The sequence below is a fragment of the Schistocerca nitens genome, chromosome 6 (assembly GCF_023898315.1).
Source record: "Schistocerca nitens isolate TAMUIC-IGC-003100 chromosome 6, iqSchNite1.1, whole genome shotgun sequence".
Lineage (NCBI taxonomy): Eukaryota > Metazoa > Arthropoda > Insecta > Orthoptera > Acrididae > Schistocerca > Schistocerca nitens.
Genome location: NC_064619.1, coordinates 242370143 through 242393090, shown reverse-complemented (window position 1 = coordinate 242393090; position 22948 = coordinate 242370143). Strand labels below are relative to the sequence as shown.

The window sequence follows — 22948 nt, the reverse complement described above, 5'->3', positions numbered from 1 at the left end:
TTCTGCTTTATATCCTTTGCCAGGAATTTTATCACCAACACATTGTTAAGGATCACAGATTAATGCCAGTCATAAAAGTATATGATACTGAATGTGATGTAGTTGCAGTCTGGGAACCTGACTTTTTTGCTGATTGGTTGCATCAGCTGAGAGTCCACGAACCGGTAAGTACAATAGAAACTTCTTTTTTCTGTGTGTGTGTCGGAATTAATAACTCACCTCTGCCACAGTTTTCTTTATTGAATGTTGACAACTAGTCAGCTAGTAGGAAGTCCAGGACAGTGGTGTATGTGAGCTGCTCCATGGTGTCCCCTGCTTAATGATGATGTAGGTTCACATCTGTGTTGGATGCTGTGGTATGAAATCTGGAGGCACCTGGTGTCCAAAAGTATACCCTGTCAAGTCACATCGGATGATGGATGTAATTTCATTGCTGTTGGTGTCTCACTCTTTGTAACTGGACAGAGTTACCCATCCTACACAATGTGATTATGGTTGCCCATATTCATATGACTGAAGTTGAAAGATATCATCCAAAACCAGAAGTTTTTATTACAAACATTGTGCAAGTGGCAAGTTTTATTTATGGTAAGTACAGAGCAGAGGAGGAGACTGAATGGCACTAGTGCAGCCCTTAAATAGGCATCTACCAATTTACACTTGTCTTACTGTCAGTAAGTGTTAGAATCACTTTACCGTAAATATTTCCATTAAGAATTTACTTGCACACCTAATTCCCAGAAGCATTCACTGTAACCAGATCTGTTCAACCTGTATAATTTCCGATAAGACCACTGGGCCTTTTTTATGGTAAATATTTCGAAAAGAAAAGCTGAGGAATAATTATAGACACAGTTCAACAATAAGTGGAGAAACGGAAAAAAGTATTTCAAGAATAACAATTGTAAAACATTAAACTTGTCCATCAGATCACAACTGCCTATTAAATGCGAAAGAGGAGCTTCTCTTGTTAGTACAAGACAGAAAAATCAAAAGCTATTCTTACAGGTGTGCTATTCATAACAGAACAACATTTTCAAGTGACAGAAATTGATTAGCTGCACCTGATTGATTTCAGCAAATGGGAAGTGGCTTTATGCACAGAAAGTGAAATAAAGTCCAAAGCCATAGACATAAATGAGTACTCTACTGAACAGCTCTATGAGATCTGTAGTTCTGTAATAGACTTGGAAACAAATGAGGTAGCATTTCTGCCAGCGTACGGGCTCCCAATATCAAAACATTTTAGTCTATATTAAACAAGTAGAAGGTGTACCAATGAGACTTGGTTGGAATAAGTGTGATGTTAATGTATGTGGAAATTTTAATACTGATTTCACCCCAGTAGGAAGGTGGTGCAATAAAAATTGCAGGGGATCATTTATTTCTAAACCCAAATGTATTTCACGGAATATATGTGAGGGCTATAATAAATGACGTGCCAATGATGATCAGATGACAGCAATAAAGTATCAATCAGGTTCAACTTAGAAGGAAAACATACAATTTCATAGAATCATTAACAGTGTTTTGCATATTGCAGGAAGATCGTTTTTACTAGTGTTGCCATTAACAGAGAAAATCTGCATATGTTGGAAGTTATTCGTTTGTCTCAGAGTGCTACGAATATTTTTGTGATTGTCACAGCTACTCACATATAATCATAAAACAGGTAATGGTGCCAACAGTGTGAGGTGTAGTCAGTGTTCACCTCATTGCTCCTCACCGATTGTAGCCCTAATGTGGGGGCAAGGCCTGCCTCCTGTACCTCCCAACACCCACTACACAAAGTATCTTCATATCATGGCCAAACAGTACTGACTCATTTACACTATTCAAAGACAATTAACATAATGAATAATGAGAAGTAGTTTACAAAGGACATACAGTAAAACTGAAATTTATTTCTTAAAAACATTCTTACATTATTATATTTTCAGTTTTCAGGAACAAGTGTCAGTGGCAGCCTTGAGAAAGGGTGGCTAATATGTTTGCTCAAAGTGTCTTATGCCAGAAAGATGGAGCTTTATTTAATGCAGAGAACTAGTTCTAATACACAAAGGAGTGCTTTCAGCTTATTGCAGAAAATTTTACTATGTCTCTAAAAGGCAAAAACCACATATAGTGCACTAAAAATAAAAAAAGTCCAAATTTAAAACAAATGCAGTTTGGAGCCTTATTAGGCATAAAAAGAATAAACTCAGCAAGGCAAGAGATATTCAGCTCTGCCATGGCAACAACAGTGAGACAGCTGATATTACATCAAACTTCTGGCTACTAAATTCAGTGAATTCTTCCTAGCAGCACGTACACTGACAAAAAGGAACAATTGGAAAGCAGATCCATTAGACTGATTTAGGCAGACATGTCGTACTCCACCAGAAGACATCAGTTTTGCCAGGTAATCTGTTGGAGAGATCACAAAAAAAATCATTAGATCATTAAAAAACAGTAAATCTTCTGGCTGTTATGGTATTTCAACCAAAGTACTAAAATCATGCTCATGTGGTGTCCCCCCACCCCTCCTCCTCCCACCCCCCACCAGCTCTCCCCTTGTTGCTTCTTTAGTTGCAGTGGTAACCAGTTGATGAGTCAAGGTGTATTTCCTGAAAGACTTAAGTATGCTGTTGTAGTGCGGGTTCTGGGTGAATTAGGGTTTGGGTTGGTGGGTTTTGCAGGTGTGGTCTTATTTTATAAAACCATTTATTAACACACAAACACAATGACACCAACAGAATGTCAGGCAATTAATAATGAATCAACAATATTCTGCCTATAGCTAATACTTCTTTAAAATAAGCATAACATAATAATAAAATAAATTTAAAAAAATATCCCTGAGCTATGCAATACGTATAAAATTCAAATGTACTTCAGCCCGTTTAAGACACAAGCAGGTGCCAACTGAGGGCAACAGAATAGAAAGCACAATATTCAACCTCTCTGCCTATAGCTTGTTACAATTGGACAGTCATAGAAACACAGTAGAAACAATTATTAAAATCACAATAGGATCTACCTCTACTACCAAGGATCTCCACTAGCAACTTACTTACACTACATACAGCAGTGCTACCTAGCCTACAGACAATAACAGCAACACAAAATTCAGAGAACTTACAGCTATGTACATCAGTTGAATACACCTTCAGTGTGATTACAAATTGTATATAGGATTCCTGTGTACAGTGGAGATAAGGCACAGCACAAAAATCACATGCTTGCACCCCCATGACCACACCATGTAATATTGTAAAATGTAACAAACATGAATATTCAAAACACATACACGAGCCACTATTCAAAACACATTACTAGTATCTGCCGTCCAGTAATTTCAGTCTGACAGCTTGTCAGCTGCCTGCCAGACACTTCAGACCACTAAAGCACACTCCTAGTGCTCCATAAACCACAGCGGAAAAAAAAAAAGAAAGCTCTTCTCTGTTTCCAGTTGTGGATGCCGTCTTCTTTGACCCCCAGGTGAAGACACACCTGCCCTCTGGGTAGGTGTTGCCCCTCATTGTTGTTGACTGCCTGGCTCCTAGGCACAACACATTCTAGCTGAACTAATGGCTTGGTTGTTGGTCGCCAACTAACTCTCTGCTCTGCTCCAACTGTGGCTCTCGACAGCAGCTTGGACTCGACAGGCATCATCCAGGACAACTCTGGAGAGGGCTCCAATACAGGACCGCTGCTACCTCATGACTTGCATACTGCTAGCCACTGTGGCTTCCGACAGTGGCTGAAGTTGTCCACTGACTGACACATCAAGGCTCGGCCAGCCAATACGGACAACCATGGCCACTGCATCGATCCTTGGCCGTGACAGTTTGCCACATGTTTGTCCACCTCTTCCACTGTGGCAGAGCTGTTGGCCTGTAGATGGTGCCTTTACCACTTGTTACAGCTGACTTACTTATCACTCCATCTTCAGGGCCAGCCAGTCATTAAGTACACCTCAGCTGTTGTGCCAGTCTGGCTCCTGGCAACACTATTTGGGAGGACGACGGTTCAATCCCGCGTCCGGCCGTCCTGATTTAGGTTTTCCGTGATTTCCCTAAATCGCTTCAGGCAAATGCCGGGATGGTTCCTTAGAAATGGCACGACTGATTTCCTTCCTCATCCTTCCTTAATCCGAGCTTGTGCTCCGTCTCTAATGACCTCGTTGTCGACGGGACGTTAAACAGTAATCTCCTCCTCCTCCTCCTCCTCCTGGCAACACTCTCAAGGCCTGTCCATCACTTCCAACACTACGATGTCACTGGACTCCAGATGATGTTGGTTTCATTTGCTTGCTGGCTGACTAACTTTTTCTACATCTCGCCACCCCAGCTAACCTCGGAGTGTCGCAGCTGCAGCTCAAACAAAGACAACCCTCTGGTCAAATTATGAACGCCAGAAAAGTGCTGCCATGGATGGCTGGATGGGAAGGAAATCAAAATGCTGCGAAATTCATGTTCATGGCACACAGCAGCAACACTCTCTTGCAAAAGTGGAGATAAGCAAGTGACCTATAATTATTGACTAATCTCCTACTACCTGTTTTGTCAAATTTTTTTGAGGTGGTAGCTCTCTGAGAATAACACATTAACAGCAGTTCTATTCAGCTTTCTTATTCCTTCTCGTACCAAGATTGTTTTGTTTCATTGAGTACCACTGGGGTCATAAAGATTCCAAGTAATTTACACAGGATCTATTGGCAGTATTTGATATACTTCTGAACTGACATAAAAACGCACATAACTGAATTGAAAGCAGGAAAACCTCATGTATAAGAACTTTCAGATGTTGTCTTTGTCCTTTATATTGAACAACCTTGCATTTACAACACAGCAACTCCAAATATTATTACAGATAAAAGAAATAAGTCATTTGCACTGTTTTTTATGTTTTCTATCAACAGATCATTTACATAGAGAGCACTGTCCATATTTTAGCCCCCCTTCCTTGCACTTGTGCTGAAGGAAGAACAGGAGCTTTGCTGCTCTGACTTCTGTTAATGTGTAAGAGAGATGATCCCACTTCAAGAAGGAATGCTGCTCTTTTGTAGTAGATACCTTTCTCAAATCCAGGAGTTAAGTCCAGAAAAATTATGAAAACACTGAATGACTAATAACCAAAATATTATAAAAAAATAAACATGGGCAATCTTCTTGTCATACTTTTGTGGTATAGCTCCTGACTAATTTGTCTATTGTACAGGGCTATTACAAATGATTGAAGCGATTTCATAAATTCACTGTAGCTCCATTCATTGACATATGGTCACGACACACTACAGATACGTAGAAAAACTCATAAAGTTTTGTTCGGCTGAAGCCGCACTTCAGGTTTCTGCCGCCAGAGCGCTCGAGAGCGCAGTGAGACAAAATGGCGACAGGAGCCGAGAAAGCGTATGTCGTGCTTGAAATGCACTAACATCAGTCAGTCATAACAGTGCAACGACACTTCAGGACGAAGTTCAACAAAGATCCACCAACTGCTAACTCCATTCGGCGATGGTATGCGCAGTTTAAAGCTTCTGGATGCCTCTGTAAGGGGAAATCAACGGGTCGGCCTGCAGTGAGCGAAGAAACGGTTGAACGCGTGCGGGCAAGTTTCACGCGTAGCTCGCGGAAGTCGACGAATAAAGCAAGCAGGGAGCTAAACGTACCACAGCCGCCGGTTTGGAAAATCTTAGGGAAAAGGCTAAAGCAGAAGCCTTACCATTTACAATTGCTACAAGCCCTGACACCCGATGACAAAGTCAAACGTTTTGAATTTTCGGCGCGGTTGCAACAGCTCATGGAAGAGGATGCGTTCAGTGCGAAACTTGTTTTCAGTGATGAAGCAACATTTTTTCTTAATGGTGAAGTGAACAGACACAATGTGCGAGTCTGGGCGGTAGAGAATCCTCACGCATTTGTGCAGCAAATTCGCAATTCACCAAAAGTTAACATGTTTTGTGCAATCTCACGGTTTAAAGTTTACGGCCCCTTTTTCTTCTGCGAAAAAAGCGTTACAGGACACGTGTATCTGGACATGCTGGAAAATTGACTCATGCCACAACTGGAGACCGACAGCGCCGACTTCATCTTTCAACAGGATGGTGCTCCACCGCACTTCCATCATGATGTTCGGCATTTCTTAAACAGGAGATTGGAAAACCGATGGATTGGTCACGGTGGAGATCATGATCAGCAATTCATGTCATGGCCTCCACGCTCTCCCGACTTAACCCCATGCGATTTCTTTCTGTGGGGTTATGTGAAAGATTCAGTGTTTAAACCTCCTCTACCAAGAAACGTGCCAGAACTGCGAGCTCGCATCAACGATGCTTTGGAACTCATTGATGGGGACATGCTGCGCCGAGTGTGGGAGGAACTTGATTATCGGTTTGATGTCTGCCGAATCACTAAAGGGGCACATATCGAACATTTGTGAATGCCTAAAAAAAACTTTTTGAGTTTTTGTATGTGTGTGCAAAGCATTGTGAAAATATCTCAAATAATAAAGTTATTGTAGAGCTGTGAAATCGCTTCAATCATTTGTAATAACCCTGTATATACACTGACTTATTTGTATTATATACATGAAATATATATGCAGTTGTGAATATGGACTACTATCAGCTGTATAATGGAACAGGACCCAAACCTGGATTTTGCGCTTATTGCAAGTTGGTGGTTGTCCATAGCCACAACTGGGAATATACTTCATCTGTTTCATAACAGCTTTAGTCACCACAGTGCCTGTTCCTTCAGATATGCGTGCATGTCTGGAGGAACTTCACATTGTAATTCAGAATAATACTTGCACTGGAATATTGTATTTGCATTCTGGCCTAGGACTATAATTGGTTTTTTTGTTTCACCTACTTCCTCTTTGACATGCTTAGTACTTAGCAGTGTCACCATCTTACCCCTATTTGAACAAGAGGAGACTATTGTAGCTGATTCCTGGAATCTGGAGAGACTTGAAGCTGCAGTTCTTCCCCTCCCTACAACAAAGTCTGCCAATAGTTCACAACAATTTTTCGTTATTATACCAAGCAGAATCATTTGTTTCCATTCTGATTCCTTTGTCATCTTGAAACTTGTGAAGAAATTATTGTTGTGATATTTCTACCCTCTACATCTACATCTACATCTATACTCCGCGAGCCACCTTACGGTGTGTGGCGGAGGGTACTTATTGTACCACTATCTGATCCCCCCTTCCCTGTTCCATTCACGAATTGTGCGTGGGAAGAACGACTGCTTGTAAGTCTCCGTATTTGCTCTAATTTCTCGGATCTTTTCGTTGTGATCATTACGCGAGATATATGTGGGCGGTAGTAATATGTTGCCCATCTCTTCCCGGAATGTGCTCTCTCGTAATTTCGATAATAAACCTCTCCGTATTGCGTAACGCCTTTCTTGAAGTGTCCGCCATTGGAGCTTGTTCAGCATCTCCGTAACGCTCTCGCGCTGACTAAATGTCCCCATGACGAATCGCGCTGCTTTTCGCTGGATCATGTCTATCTCTTCTATTAATCCAACCTGGTAAGGGTCCCATACTGATGAGCAATACTCAAGAATCGGACGAACAAGCGTTTTGTAAGCTCCTCCTGGATGAATTTTCTGTCAAATCAAACAATGCTGTTTTTGGCTGATTTATTTCTCTCTAGGCTAGTCTTTGTCTTTTCCTGTGTACACCTGCAGCTTTGTAACAAAATATAATTAGTGCTGTTACATGCAGCCTAGATTAGGATACTATACTTTCTGAGGTTTGAGGGGATATACTGCCAAAAAAGGACACCTGCCCCCAAAAGTTACCAGTTGTTAATCAGTTGTAATATTCTCATGTGGTCTGTATGCACCATGTAATGTGCTCACCAGCTGTTCAGACATATCCCTTATTGAAGCCATGATTTTGTCGCCACTGCAATAAATAAAGCTGAATACAGAAAGATATTTCTGCAAAATGATAACTACTGGAAATACTATAACTTCAATGCACACAGTCATGATTGCAATTAAGTTGTTTATTTTTAGTTTTAGCTGAATGGTTTCAATCTTCTAAGAGATCATCTTCAGTTCATATAGTCTGTGAAGAGGAATAAAACACAATGCTTCATTTCCAATCAAAAATGACTATAAAGAAGTGCAACTGATATACCATTGAGACAATAGGAACACTTGGCGTGGAGCAGATCCGTCTGTACAGGCATGGAGAACACTGCTAAATATGACTCTGCTGCTGATAGTTAAGGGGATTTGTACGTGAATAACTGTCAAAGAATCATATTTTTAATTTTTGTTTTAAAAAAATAACTGTAGTTTTTTTAACTAGAAAAAGTTTACTTCCAGGAAAATGGACCACAGAAAGTACCAAATTATAAGAATTTAAAAGTGGCTGCATGCACCACGATGTCCCCATGGCACACAGTCAGCTCTGTTAAAAATAAAGTTTTGCTTTCATTTGTTCCGTTTTTATGATACTTTAGTCCCTTAGGTTGACTAACCTGCAAAAGCTTATCTTTTGTTTATACAGAGAGTTTAGTATTGTTTGCTGCTGTTTTGGAACAAATATTTTGTTTACAGGGAAGTAATTGTGTGTGTGTGAGTTTCGTATTGTGTGTGTGACTTTCTTATTCCACTTGAAAGCAATGGGATAAATTCAGAAATTTGCTGCTAAGCAACGTAAATTTTATAGGAGTTGGTTTACCAAACAGATTAACTCTGATAATACTGAAATACAATGTGATAAAACACTTGAATTAGCTTCAACCACTCCAAGTGCTTCAAAGCTAAAAATGAAATATTTGGGCAATGGGCTTGACAGTATTAATGATACCCCCAGGGGGTCCACAACTCTTTTTTGGATATGTGCGTAGCGAGCACGGGACCCCGAGCTAATGTGGCCCTCTTTCCTTTCCGGGCTGCATACCTTCCTTTTCCGCATCCTTCCCTCTCCCCCATCTTCGCCCCTCCTCCCCTCACCTCTGGCTCTATCCTTCCCTTTCTCCCCCTCTGGGAGTATGGTTTGTGCCTACGTCCGGAGACGGACGCTCATAAATGTACCGCATTCTTCGCCTTCTCTGCTTGTATGTCTTCATTCTTCCTTTGTCCTTCTCTTTTCCTTACCTCTTCTCTTTACCCTTTTCTCCGCTGCGGCGTTTGAGACCTCTCCTCTTTCCTTTCTCTTTCTTTGTTTTCCCTTTCTCTTTCTTTGTTTTCCCTTTCTCTTTCTTCCTCCCTGTGCGTGTCTGAAGGCTGACCCACGCATTTTTGTGCGTAGCCGGTGACGGGGTAACGCGTAATTCCCCGCCCCGGGTAGACAGGTAGGACACGTACGTACCCCCTGGTAACGGCCAGGCCCAGGGAGGGCTGATTACCCGAGCTGATACCTTCCGAAAGTGCCGATTGGTCCCTCCGTCCGTTTGTCGGGAGGTGTGACCTGAGGTGTGAACAATCACCTAAAGCGGGAATGCCTTCAGAGAGGGCCCCCACAAGGGAGGAGCGCGCCATCGGAGATGCCGGTAATCATTGGGGATTCTTCCGCAATGGTTTCCTCACTTTCCACTATGTCTGCTCACAAGCGTAAGTTCACTGAGTCTCAGCCACAGACAGTTCTTCCATCGTTGCCACAGTTCCTTGTTGTTTCTCGGTCTGACGAAGGTCACGACTTCTCCACAGTCAACCTTTTTATTATTCAGAAAGGTGTCGACGCAATTGCAGGTCCTGTAAAGTCCTTTTCCAGATTACGGAATGGCACCTTGTTGTTAGAAACAGTCGGTGCCCTCCAGGCACAAAAATTGCTGCGTACCTCACTGCTCCACACCTTCCCTGTCCGGGTTGAAGCCCACCGCACTTTAAATTCCTCGCGTGGAGTCGTTTATACACGCTCCCTCGATGGATTGTCTGACGAAGAAATTCAGCACTACCTGTCTGACCAGGGCGTAACGGCCGTTCATAGAGTTATGAAAAGGGTTGACACGAACATCATTCCAACCCGCACTGTCTTCTTGACATTTGACAAAGTTCAACTCCCATCGAAAATCAAAGCCGGCTATGAGATAATTTCCATTCGCCCTTACGTCCCAAACCCTACGCGTTGCTATTGGTGTCAGCGGTTCAATCACACCAGCCAGTCCTGTTCCAATCCGGCCAAATGTGTTACGTGTGGCAAGGATGCCCATGAGGGTGCTTGTCCACGTCCATCCCCTCGCTGCATCAACTGTATGGGTGACCACGCTGCTTCCTCTCGTGATTGCCCCCTTTTTAAGGACGAAAAGCTCATCCAGGAAATCAGAGTGAAGGAAAAGGTGTCGACCTTTGCTGCTCGAAAATTATTCGCCAGTCGACAGCCTACCGTGCCTCAGACAGGAAAATACAGCACTGTCCTTGCTTCTCCTCGGCCAACAAAGGAGGCGGCCACACAGACTTGCGACCTCACCTTTAGTGCCATGGTCGTCAGATCGGCCAGCGCAAAGATCGCCCATTCAACCTCACCACTTTCGCCTGCCCTCTCTATGACTGACCCTTCATCGGGTTCTGCTAAATCTCGAGCCCAAAAGTCAGACACCAAGACTTCGAAAAAAGAGCGTACTCGTGAAGATTTTTTACGTACCCCAACTTCACAACCATCGATTCCTCCTTCTTCTAAACATCATATTTCCAAGAAGGCTACAAAGAAACCCAGTTCATCTCCTTCTCCGCCAAGGCATGTCCCATCTACAGCACCACCTGGCGGAAATCGCCCTCGGTCGTCTTCTGTGTCGGCGAGGCGCACTGCTGGCGACCGATCAACCGGCCGATCGCTGGTGGCAGGAGCTGCTCCTGAACAACCTATGGGTCAGGATCTTCTGCCTTCGGCTGAATGCCATTCCATGCTGTCGGTCGCAAGCTCTGAGCAGTCGTTGAGTTGACAGCAACTTTGGTCACATTCCTCCATTTTCTGTTCACCCTATGTCCATTATCCACTGGAATATCCGCGGCATTCGAGCCAATCGGGATGAATTGTCGATCCTCTTACAATCCTACTCGCCGGTCATCTTCTGTCTTCAGGAAACAAAGCTGCGTCCCCATGACCGCTTTGTTCTCCCTCATTTTCAGTCCGTCCGATATGATCTCCCCTCTGTTGAAGGCACTCCAGCCCATGGAGGACTCATGATTCTTCTCCATGATACTCTCCATTATCACCCAATCCACTTAAACACTTCCTTCCAAGCTGTCGCCGTCCGTCTTTCCCTTTCTGGATACACGTTCTCTCTTTGTACTGTATACATTCCATCGTCCACACCAATGGCACGAGCTGATCTCCTTCATCTTCTTGGTCAGCTTCCACCCCCCTATTTGCTGTTTGGGGACTTCAATGCCCACCACCCGCTTTGGAGATCTCCACATCCTTGTCCACGTGGCTCACTATTGCTAGATGTGTTCCACCAAGCGGATCTAGTTTGCCTCAACACTGGGGTCCCCACATTTTTGTCTGCCTCCACGACAAATTTATCTCATTTGGACTTTGCGGTCGGTACTGTTCCGCTGGCTCGGCGCTTCGAATGGTTCGCCCTTGATGATACACACTCGAGTGACCACTTTCCATGTGACCTTAGACTGCAACCTCAACTGCCTTATATGCGCCCGCGACGCTGGAAGTTTGCCCAAGCCGATTGGACACTTTTTTCGTCTCTAGCGACATTCGATGACCGTCACTTTCCCAGCGTCGACGATGAGGTCACACATATTACCAACGTTATTCTTACAGCTGCGGAACGTTCAATACCACTTACCTCCGAATTGCCCCGTCGCCCCCCAGTTCCTTGGTGGAACGAGGCTTGCCGTGACGCAATACATGAGCGGCGGCGTGCTCTTCGCGTTTTCCGCCACCATCCTACTTTGGCCAACTGTATCCGCTATGAGCAGTTCCGTGCGCGATGCCGTCGTGTCATCCTTGATAGCAAGAAGGCAAGCTGGAAATTCTTTATTAGCTCATTTAACACCTTCACTCCCTCCTCGGAAGTTTGGAGTCGGCTTCGACGGTTCCCAGGCACGCCTAGTTTCTCCCCGGTCTCTGGGCTCACTGTCGCGCATGATACATTAGTGGACCCCGTCACAATTTCTAACTCATTGGGTCAGCACTTTGCTGAGATTTCGAGCTCTTCAAATTACCCGCCAGCGTTTCTCCCGAAGAAACGTGCAGCGGAAGTGCGATATCTTGCTTTCTCCTCTCAAAATCGCGAAAGCTACAATACTGTTTTCTCCATGCGGGAACTCCAACATGCACTCTCTTCTTCTCGCTCCTCCGCCCCAGAACCGGATGGTATCCACGTCCAAATGTTGCTGCATTTATCAACCCATAGTCTGCGTTACCTCCTTCACCTTTATAATCGAATTTGGACCGACAGTACTTTTCCCAGACGACGGCGGGAAGCTATCGTCGTTCCTGTTCCGAAACCTGGAAAGGACAAACATCTCCCCTCTAGCTATTGCCCCATTTCTCTCACGAGTAGCGTCTGTAAGGTTTTGGAGCGTATGGTGAATTACCGTTTAGCTTGGTGGCTGGAATCCCGCAGTCTTTTAACACCTGCCCAATGCGGATTCCAAAAGCATCGTTCTGCAATTGACCATCTTGTTGCTCTCTCCACTTATATCATGAACAATTTTCTCCGGAAACGCCAAACGGTAGCAATATTTTTTGATCTGGAGAGAGCATACGATACATGTTGGAGGACAGGCATCCTCCGCACACTGTTCTCTTGGGGCTTTCGAGGTCGGCTGCCCCTTTTTCTTTGCGAATTTATGGCAGAGCGCACATTTAGGGTGCGGGTGAACACTACTCTCTCCCGTACTTTCTCCCAAGAAAACGGGGCATCCCAGGGCTCCGTGCTGAGTGTTGTACGGTTTGCCATTGCCATAAATCCAATTATGGATTGTCTCCTTCCTGATGTCTCGGGCTCCCTCTTTGTGGACGATTTTGCGATCTACTATAGCTCTCAACGGACCAGCCTTCTTGAACGACGTCTTCAAGGATGTCTCGATCGCCTCCACTCTTGGAGCATCGAAACCGGCTTCCGTTTTTCTCCCAGTAAGACCGTTTGTGTTAATTTTTGGCGACGTAGGGAGTTTCTTCCACCCTCCTTACATCTAGGACCTGTCAACCTTCCGTTTTCAGACGTCACTAAATTCTTGGGTCTTATGTTTGACAGAAAACCGTGCTGGTCCTCCCACGTTTCCTATCTTTCGGCTCGCTGTCTGCGAACGCTCAACACCCTCTGTGTCCTGAATGGTACCTCCTGGGGAGCGGACCGAGTGGTCCTTCTCTGCCTCTATTGCGCCTTAGTGCGCTCGAAATTGGACTATGGAAGCATAGTGTACTCCTCTGCTCGCCCGTCTATTCTTCGGCATCTCGACCCTATCCACCACCGTGGATTACGTTTAGTGTCTGGAGCTTTTTACACCAGCCCTGTGGAAAGCCTTTATGCTGAGACTGCTGAACCTCCGCTGTCCAATCAGCGAGCAGTCCTTCCGAGTCGTTATGCTAGCCATCTGTCTTCCATGCCTGCTAATCCAGCCCATGGCATTTTTTTTCGACGCCTCCTTTGGTGTAGGGTATGCAGGCCGCCCCTCCTCCCTACTACCACCGGGAGTCCGCTTCCGTCAACTGCTCCATTCTCTTTCCTTCCGCTTTCCTAAAACCTTCTTGACAACTTGGTGTACAGCACCGCCTTGGCTCCGTCCCCGGGTCTGCCTGCTCCATGACCTTTGTCGATTTCCCAAGGATGGTACCCCTTCATTTGTTTATCGTCGGGCATTTGCTGCTCTATGTGCACAAATGACGGAAGCCACATTTATTTACACCGATGGCTCGAAAACATCATTAGGTGTAGGGAGTGCCTATATTTTTGGCGACACCCCAAATTACACCCGTGTTCGGTTTATACTGCGGAGCTTTACGCTGTTCTCCAGGCTGTCCACTACATCCGCCGCCATCAGCGGATACAGTACATTATCTGCTCAGATTCTCTCAGCTCTCTCCTCAGTCTCCAAGCTCTTTACCCTGTGCACCCTCTGGTCCACCGGATTCAGGACTGTCTGCACTTGCTCCACCTGGGTGGCGTCTCGGTGGCGTTCCTCTGGCTCCCGGGACACGTTGGTATCTGTGGAAATGAGGCGGCCGATCTACGGAGCGTTTTATGTCGTCGTGTAGGTTTTTTATGGCACGCACATTGGTCGACACTTCCCCATAATAAATTGCGGTATGTGAAAGCTCTTCCCTGTGCTTGGACCTCTTCCTCCCGAACGCGTCGTCGGGAGGAGGTAATTTTAACTAGACTCCGGATAGGGCACTGTCTTTTTAGCCATCGACATCTTTTAAGCGGCAATCCTCCCCCACTCTGTCCCCACTGCTCTCAGCTGTGGACGGTAAGACACCTTTTAATTGAGTGCCCCTATTTTACTCCGTTACGCGCCCGTCTACAGCTGTCGCCTGATATATCGTCCATTTTAGCAGATGACACGCGCTCGGCCGATCGCGTTCACGGGTTTATTAGCGCCAGTGAAATGACGTCAGTCATTTGAAGCTTTTTTTGGGGACAACCAACCCCTTTCTGTAGTGGATTTTTAAGCCTTCCTTCTGCTTTTAGTTTCTCCAATTTTATGACTTTCGTTCCCATTGCTGCTGGTTTACATTTTCGGTTTTTTACTGTTTCCTAAGTCACGGACTGGGCGCTAACGACCATAGCAGTTTTGCGCCCTAAAACCAAAACAAACAAAAAAAAAAGTATTAAAGATGATAATATAGAGATGCCAACTATTCATTCGGGTTGGGTTATTGTTGAGCACTCTGCTCTATGTGCTAATAAATAAAGCTTTGCAATGTAAGGAGTGTGGCATTAGTGTTGTGAAGGTAGTTGAGGAGGTACGTGCTAGAAGAGGTTGTGCACCAAAATTACGAATACTTTGTAATTTTTATGATGTAAGCGAATGTGGTTATACTGGTGGTATAACTAAACATAGAGTGCACAACACAAATATTAAACTTGCTTGTGCTATGAGCTGTGTAGCAAAGGGTGCAGAAGTGCACAAGTTTTCTGTGCTCTTATGGTCTTATCTCCTCCTGAAAGGTCTGACAGCTACAATAAAATTCTTCCACAGACTTTAGAAGTAGCCAATGATAGTATGAAAAATGCTGTTCAGAAAAGTGTGGACATGAATGACAGCAATACATGTATGTCTGCAGCCCTGGATGCGTCCTGGCAATGAAGAGGCCATCATTACCGAAATGGACACTGGTAAAGTGATGTGGAATGTCTTACCAAGTACTGTCATGGCTGTACTAGTGGAACTGAAAATCATAAATGTTTGATTAAGTTTAGTGGTTATAGTGGAGGGTTGGAATCTGAAGGTGTTGTGAAGATATTTCACAGATCAGTGGAGAAATATGGTGTGATGTACACATCTTGCCTAGGAGATGGAGACTCAAAAGAGTGCCAAAAAGTGTGTGAATCCAAACCTTATGCTAACACAAAAATGGAAGGTGTTGGACATGTCCAGAAAAGGTTAGGTACAAGATTGAGGAATTTGAGGGAAAGAAATTAGCTGATGGTAAGTGCATTAGTGGACGTGGTCAACTTACAGACAGGTTTCAGTATTATTGTGGGCAAGCCATAAGACAAAATAAAAATTACCTTGAGGGAATGAAAACGGCAATATGGGCTACCTTCTTTCATAAATCCTCCACAGATGATAACTCATGTCATGCACTCTGCCCACTTGGCAGTGATTCATGGTGTGGCTACCAGAGGGCTGTTACTGAAGGTGAGATCTACAACCATAAACCTATATAGGGGGATCTTAGTGACTCAAGATTATTACAGAAATGTTTGCATGGTAGGACTCAAAATACAAATGAAAATGTCAACAATTGCGTATGGGAATGGATACCTAAAACTGTACTAGTAGGACTAAAATACTTTGAAAATAGGTATAGATAAAGACAAAGATGATGTAACTTGCCAAACGAAAGCATTGGTATGTTGATAGGGACACTAACAAGCACTACCGCATACACAAAATTCAAGCTTTCGCAACCCACGGGTGCTTCATCAGGAAAGAGGGAAGGAGAGGGAAAGACGAAAGGATGTGGGTTATAAGGGAGAGGGTAAGGAGTCATTCTAATCCCAGGAGCGGAAAGACTTACCTTAGGGGGAAAAAGGGACAGGTATACACTCACACACACACACACACACACACACACACACACACACACACACACATGTTCATCCGCACATATACACACACAAGCAGACATATCAGTATGGTATGTTAGATACTGTTCTATGTTTCAATGATAGTGCAGTTTCAAGGCTTAATGTTATGGAACTGGTGGACTAAATATGCATAGAGCTCTAATAGCCATTGACCGAAGGAGACTCTTCAAAGCAGAAAAATCATTGTTGGAAGCCACCAAAGAAGCAAGAATAAAAAGAAAAAGAAGAAGAAGAAGAAGAAGAAGTAGAAGTGTGAAAAAGAGAAGGGAGGGAGAAAAACACAGGATACAAGATGAACATGGACTTGGGATGCAATAAGGCCATGTAAGTTTAAAAGAAAAAGCAACTTTGACGTGAATTTTCTGGAAGGTAAATTATTTCATGTTCTGGAACACTTTAGCTAAAAACTATTAAAGATAGAAATCTGAAATTTTGTATGCTGTCTTAAAACATGCTTAACTAAAAAGTAGATTACTCTTTTGACTTAACTTTGAAAATAAAAAACCCCGAATTCATTTCTAAAATTTTTGATAACCATACTTGAAATTTTTTTGTACCACAATTTATGACACCATTTTTCAATAGCCTGCTTTAAAGATAATACTGAAAAGTACTTAAAGGGGGAAAAATAAGCCATCTGCTTTGTATTTTGAGTAATGTGTACCTGTGATGTAGATAAATAATTGGCATGGTTATTTCACTTGCAACAAAAAAATGTAATTAAAAAAAGTGAGAGCGCTAAAGCTGGGGTTCATACATAAAAATGTTCCCAAAAGATATCTTAGAATATAGTAAGCATTATATGGGCTTACAAATCCTAATTTTTTCAAGGTTTCCCCTGGTATTCACAGACCAGTCACCTTAAATAGCAGAAGCCCAGCCCACTGTCTATGGCATAATGTCATTGGTAGCCAATAACTGAGAGACTTGATTACATTGTGGGAAAAACATACACTGGAAATATAATTATTAGGAGTTTGGTCCTTGAAAAAACAAGAAAAGATATTTTGATGTTATACTGAAGAACATGCATTATAAAAAGCGACAAAATAGAAAAATTGCCATTACCCAATGATAGGGTACATTTAAACATGCGCTGCCCTCTACAGGGCCTTATAATAAACCTAAACATAAAACAAATACGGTCAGTAGGATGTCGGCCTGGCAACCAAGGAGACGAACTATGTTCTACCACTAGTCAAAGCTGTCAGGAATTTCCATTGGCAAGGAGGACACCAGCTAGTAACTATGGAATCGTGGAATCGGTAATTAACATCATCTGCCAACATATGTACATAATGATCTGCAGCTAGTGTAATGTGCTTGGCCAATGTGTTATTTTACATAAATATCGTTACATTTGCTCAGATGTAATTGTTTTTTGCTAAAATGGGCAAGCCGCTGCTTACAAGGAGAATGCAGACCTAAAGCATCTGCATCTACATCTACATCCATACTCCGCAAGCCAGCTGGCGGTGTGTGACGGAGGGTACCCTGAGTACCTCTATCGGTTCTCCCTTATATTCCAGTCTCGTATTGTTCGTGGAAAGGAGGATTGTCGGTATGCCTCTGTGTGGGCTCTAATCTCTCTGATTTTATCCTCATGGTCTCTTCACGAGATATACGTAGGAGGGAGCAAATACTGCTTGACTCCTTGGTGAAGGTATGTTCTTGAAGCTTCAACAAAAGGCCGTACCGAGCTACTGAGCGTCTCTCCTGCAAAGTCTTCCACTGGAGTTTATCTATCATCTCCGTAACGCTTTCGCGATTACTAAATGATCCTGTAATGAAGCGTGCTGCTCTCCGTTGGATCTTCTCTATCTCTTCTATCAACCCTATCTGGTACGGATCACACACTGCTGAGCAGTATTCAAGCAGTGGGCGAACAAGCGTACTGTAACCTACTTCCTTTGTTTTTGGATTGCATTTCCTTATGATTCTTCCAGTGAATCTCAGTCTGGCATCTGCTTTACCGACGATCCACTTTAGATGATCATTCCATTTTAAATCACTCCTAATGCGTACTCCCAGATAATTTATGGAATTAACTGCTTCCAGTTGCTGACCTGCTATATTGTAGCTAAATGATAAGGGATCTTTCTTTCTATGTATTCACAGCACATTACACTTGTCTACATTGAGATTCAATTGCCATTCCCTGCACCATGCGTCATTTCGCTGCAGATCCTCCTGCATTTCAGTACAATTTTCCATTGTTACAACCTCTAGATATACCACAGCATCATCCACAAAAAGCCTCAGTGAAATTCCAATGTCATCCACAAGGTCATTTATTGTGAATAGCAACGGTCCTACAACACTCCCCTGTGGCACACCTGAAATCACTCTTACTTCGGAAGACTTCTCTCCATTGAGAATGACATGCTGCGTTCTGTTATCTAGGAACTCTTCAATCCAATCACACAATTGGTCTGATAGTCCATATGCTCTTACTTTGTTCATTAAACGACTGAGGGGAACTGTATCGAACGCCTTGCGGAAGTCAAGAAACACGACATCTACCTGGGAACCCGTGTCTATGGTCCTCTGAATCTCGTGGACGAATAGCGCGAGCTGGGTTTCACTCGATCGTCTTTTTCGAAACCCATGCTGATTCCTACAGAGTAGGACAGTTATGACACACAGCGAGTTTGTACCAGTGTATATATATCAAGAATTCACTAGATTCAGGATCGAAATAAGTTTGTTACAGAGAGCAATAAAATTAATAACAATGATAAGGTGGTACAGTAAGAGCTGTCCTATATGACCATTTGGTAAATATTTGCATATGAACATATAATTTGCAGTTCATTATAGAAATCGTTTCTAGTGCAACTATCGACAATAGGTCTGTAAGAGGGCATGATCTTCTAAAATTCCTCCAACACAGGTTTGCAAAATTTGTTTGGACAAAATAAAACAGTCTTCCGGGAAAGCAAGGAGGAAAGAAAGAACCTGGTATTTCCCTGATTTCAATATAATTCCCTGTGGGTAAGAATGTTTCACAGTTTTCCATACAAAAGTCGATTGCATGTGAAATTGCACCGGAATTCGTCTTATGCTTTATGCTTTGTTGTCATTATCATAAAATTTGTACTCAATCATGGAACTAAATAAAGATGAAAATTAAGCTCTAAGCTTGGCCTTTTTCGGTTTAGTATTTCCCTTTCATATCTCACAAATATGCTCCTGTAACATTTCAAATAATGATATAAATGGCTGGTTTTCTGAGAGTCTGACATCAAAGTTCAAGAGAGTTTTATGCATTGAATTTAGTGTGCATGGCCAGTCAAGTATTTCAGGCACAATTGGATACTGGACCGGTGCCATGATTTTGTTGTTGTTGTTAAAACTTTGCTGCTGCCAATCACAATTTTCATTAGTTTATTTATCATGCACATGAAGTGATTCAGGAAATAATAACTATTGTCAAATGTGTTTTTTGTTTACCTCTTTTACTAAATCCAATAAATTAAATTTGAGGTTTTGTGTGTGTGAAGAGTTGCAGTTTTCCGGAAACTACATAGTAGAATAATGCCAAAGTTTAAATTTTATCCATTCTGTATCCTACAAATACTAATGATATGAAATTAATTTTAGGTATGAAATTTTGAATGTCATTTTGTTTCTAAGTCTCGTGGCTAATCCTCACTTACTCATTTTACTTGTGTTTTCAAAATCAGCAATAAAAACACAGATATATGACATAACCCCACAAAAACATAAACAACCCAAGCATACTGTGCTCAGAACCATCAGGCACAATATTAAAGAAACACACATTAGGTATCAGTAATAAAACTTACATCCCTATTTGTCTTAGTCATGGTTTACTAATTTATAAGCAGCTCCAGGGAATACCTAACCCCACACTTTACCTATTCTGTGTAGTTTTCGTCCTGAATTTAAACATGTGGACATTTCATCCTCACTAACACTATATATAAAATTAGATGAACCAGAATATTTACTTGATACATTATGTTTGTGGGTACTGGATGGACAGTTTAGCCTTGGAATAAATAAAAACAGATAATATTATAGTTTTTAACTAAGCGAAGTGGATCTGTAAATATCTTGCAGAAAACTTTATTTGCTTTCTCAATCACAAAAAAACTTCATAACATGTATGACCAATGATGTCCTATTCAGATAATCTGCCCATATGCTCGGCTGTAGTCTGGAAACTTAAAAAGCTTGGCAATAGCTGCATGCTTAGCTTCCTGGAAACTCAGATGATGGCCTCTGACAGGTCATGAACTATAGAAGATGAATATCATGATAAACTAGTTGAAGAAATAATTTCAAAGATGTTTGGATTTTTTTGCGAGGGAAAATAATTTTTTTCTAATAAATTATAATCATTCACTCACAGGTGTGATATGGCTAATATAAACAATGTAAATGTCTTTTTTTTTTCCAGATATTTGAGTTAATTGTGGGAAAAATATTAATATCTTAAACTGTAATTTCAAAACTGACTCCAATGGCACAGTTTAAGACAGCCGATATGTAATCTGAAGTGGGAAGATTGAAGTCTACAACTATTCATACTGATGATCTTTGGTTTACTTAAACCATCTAAAACACACACCAAAATGGCTCCTGCAACAAAGCCAGAGCTGATTTCATTCACTCCTCAGTCAATCCATAGGGACAGTATGAAACGGTCTTGTCATATCTGTGGAACTGAAAGAAGGAACAGAAAAGTTGTTAAATTATGTACAGTGTTTCCTGTTAAGAACACTGATGTTCTGTTTTTGTGTTTTAAGATCAATATAAATTGCTTTATTCCTTATTCATTCTGTAGATTTAACCAGTAAAGAATCGTATGGGGATATGGGTTGTGTTCAAATTTTTTTTCATAGTTGACACCACTCTGCTTGATCAATACTTTAGAATTAATGCTGAAATAAGAAGTTTAGATTATAACTGTGAAAATAGTGTTAGTGTTTATGAATTTTACTGAAAGAAATGCCTGTGCTATCTATAGTCATTTTAACAATGACATCCATATATTTTATGCAAATTCACATTAGTCACATATTATATATCAGTGATTTTCATGTGCAAGTGATGTTTATGCTTCTGTGCTTTCTGAAAATTTTTACATTATCTTGCTTCAAGGGCGTAGTGGATGAAGCTAATTATATACCATCATTTTTTAAAGGGTGAAAACATAGCCCTATTAAAGAGAGGCAATGGATCATGGGAAAAAAGTGATGAATTTCCTCCAGAGGATCAATCATCCCATCTACTATCTCTAAGCATGAGTGAAATAAAACGGCAGTTGGATGATACCCTTACAGGAACTGACAGTAATGATTCTGCTTCTACTCTATTTAATCAGACCTCACTGAGCATCAATAACACTCTCTTGGAAGAATCAGAAGGTAAGGCTTTTACAAGCACTGTGTAACTATACTTTACATATAGTATGTGGCAACTTTAAGATGATAAGACACATTGCATGGCTTTATAATTGAGCTAGAGTCATTTGACTAAAACTCAGAATGTTGTGAATTGCATAAATTTACATACAGGATTTGTTAGAGCTTATGATACTGAATAAATTCACAAATGATTCTTGATTTACACACTCACATTGTTTAGTCATTATTCACATGCTATTTATATACTGATGCTTATTAACAATTACATGAGTCTACTAATCTTCAGTGTTCTTCTATATCATCATGTTCCTAAAGCTTCTATATTCTCTTCTCGTATAAATTGCTCATACTCAATACAAATACCTTCATAAAAGAATCCTGCCACTTAAATGGATATTTGATGTTGACAAATCCCACTTTTAGAACAGGTTTCCTTGCTATAGCCAGTCTGCATTTTATATCCTCTCTGGTTTAACCATCATTGGTTATTTTGCTGTCCAAATGATATGGTTCATCTACTACTTTTAATGTCTCATTTCCTAATCTAATCCCTGCAGTATCGCTTAATTTAATTCACTTACATTCCTTTACCCTTGTTTTTCCTTTGTTAATATTCATCTCGTTACCTCTTTTCAAGACTCTATGCATTCCATTCAACTGCTCTTCCACATCCTTTGCTGTTTCTAACAGAATTACATTGTCACCACCAAACCTGAAAGTTTTTATTTCTTCTCCCTGAACTTTATCTCCTTTTGAAATCTCTTCATTTCCTTCACTGATTGCTCAATGTACAGATTCAATAACCTGAGGGATAGGCTACAACCCTGCCTCACTCACTTCTCAATTCCTGCTTTCTATTCACAACCTTCGACTCATGTAATTGGTGTCTGGTTTTTGTACAAGTTGTATGTAATATTTCGCTTCCTGTATTTTATCCCTGCTACTTTCAGGGATTCAAAAAGTGTATTCCAGTCACCAGTGTCAAAAACTTTCACTAAGTCTACAGGCAATATAAACATAAGTTTGCCATCCTTTAATATATCTTCTAAGATAAGCTGTAGGGTCAGATTTGCCTTGTATGTTCCTACATTTCTCTGGACCCCAAACTGGTCTTCCCAAAGTTAGTATCTTACAGCTGTAGTTTATTTAACTGATGATTTGTAAAATTCACACCTGTGAAGACCACATTCTTTAGAATGGGAATTATTATACTTTTCCTGAAGTCTCAGAGTATTTCACCTTTCTGTACATTGTAGGTGGAATAGTTTTGTTAACTTTCCTTATTTTCTCTTCAGGGATACTGTCCCTCTATATACAC

The 22948-nt window shown here is 41.8% G+C and overlaps 1 protein-coding gene across 4 annotated transcripts in view; it reads left to right on the top strand.

Moving 5' to 3' along the window:
- LOC126263648 (kinesin-like protein KIF14) overlaps positions 1 to 22948 on the top strand; it is a 305750-nt gene that overhangs the window by 238689 nt on the left and 44113 nt on the right. For all 4 annotated transcript variants that reach the window (XM_049960751.1, XM_049960750.1, XM_049960752.1 and 1 more), the window contains 2 exons: positions 24 to 164; positions 21408 to 21630. In XM_049960751.1, the coding sequence (XP_049816708.1) occupies positions 24 to 164; positions 21408 to 21630 (364 nt within the window). The remainder of the gene's footprint in view (positions 1 to 23; positions 165 to 21407; positions 21631 to 22948) is intronic.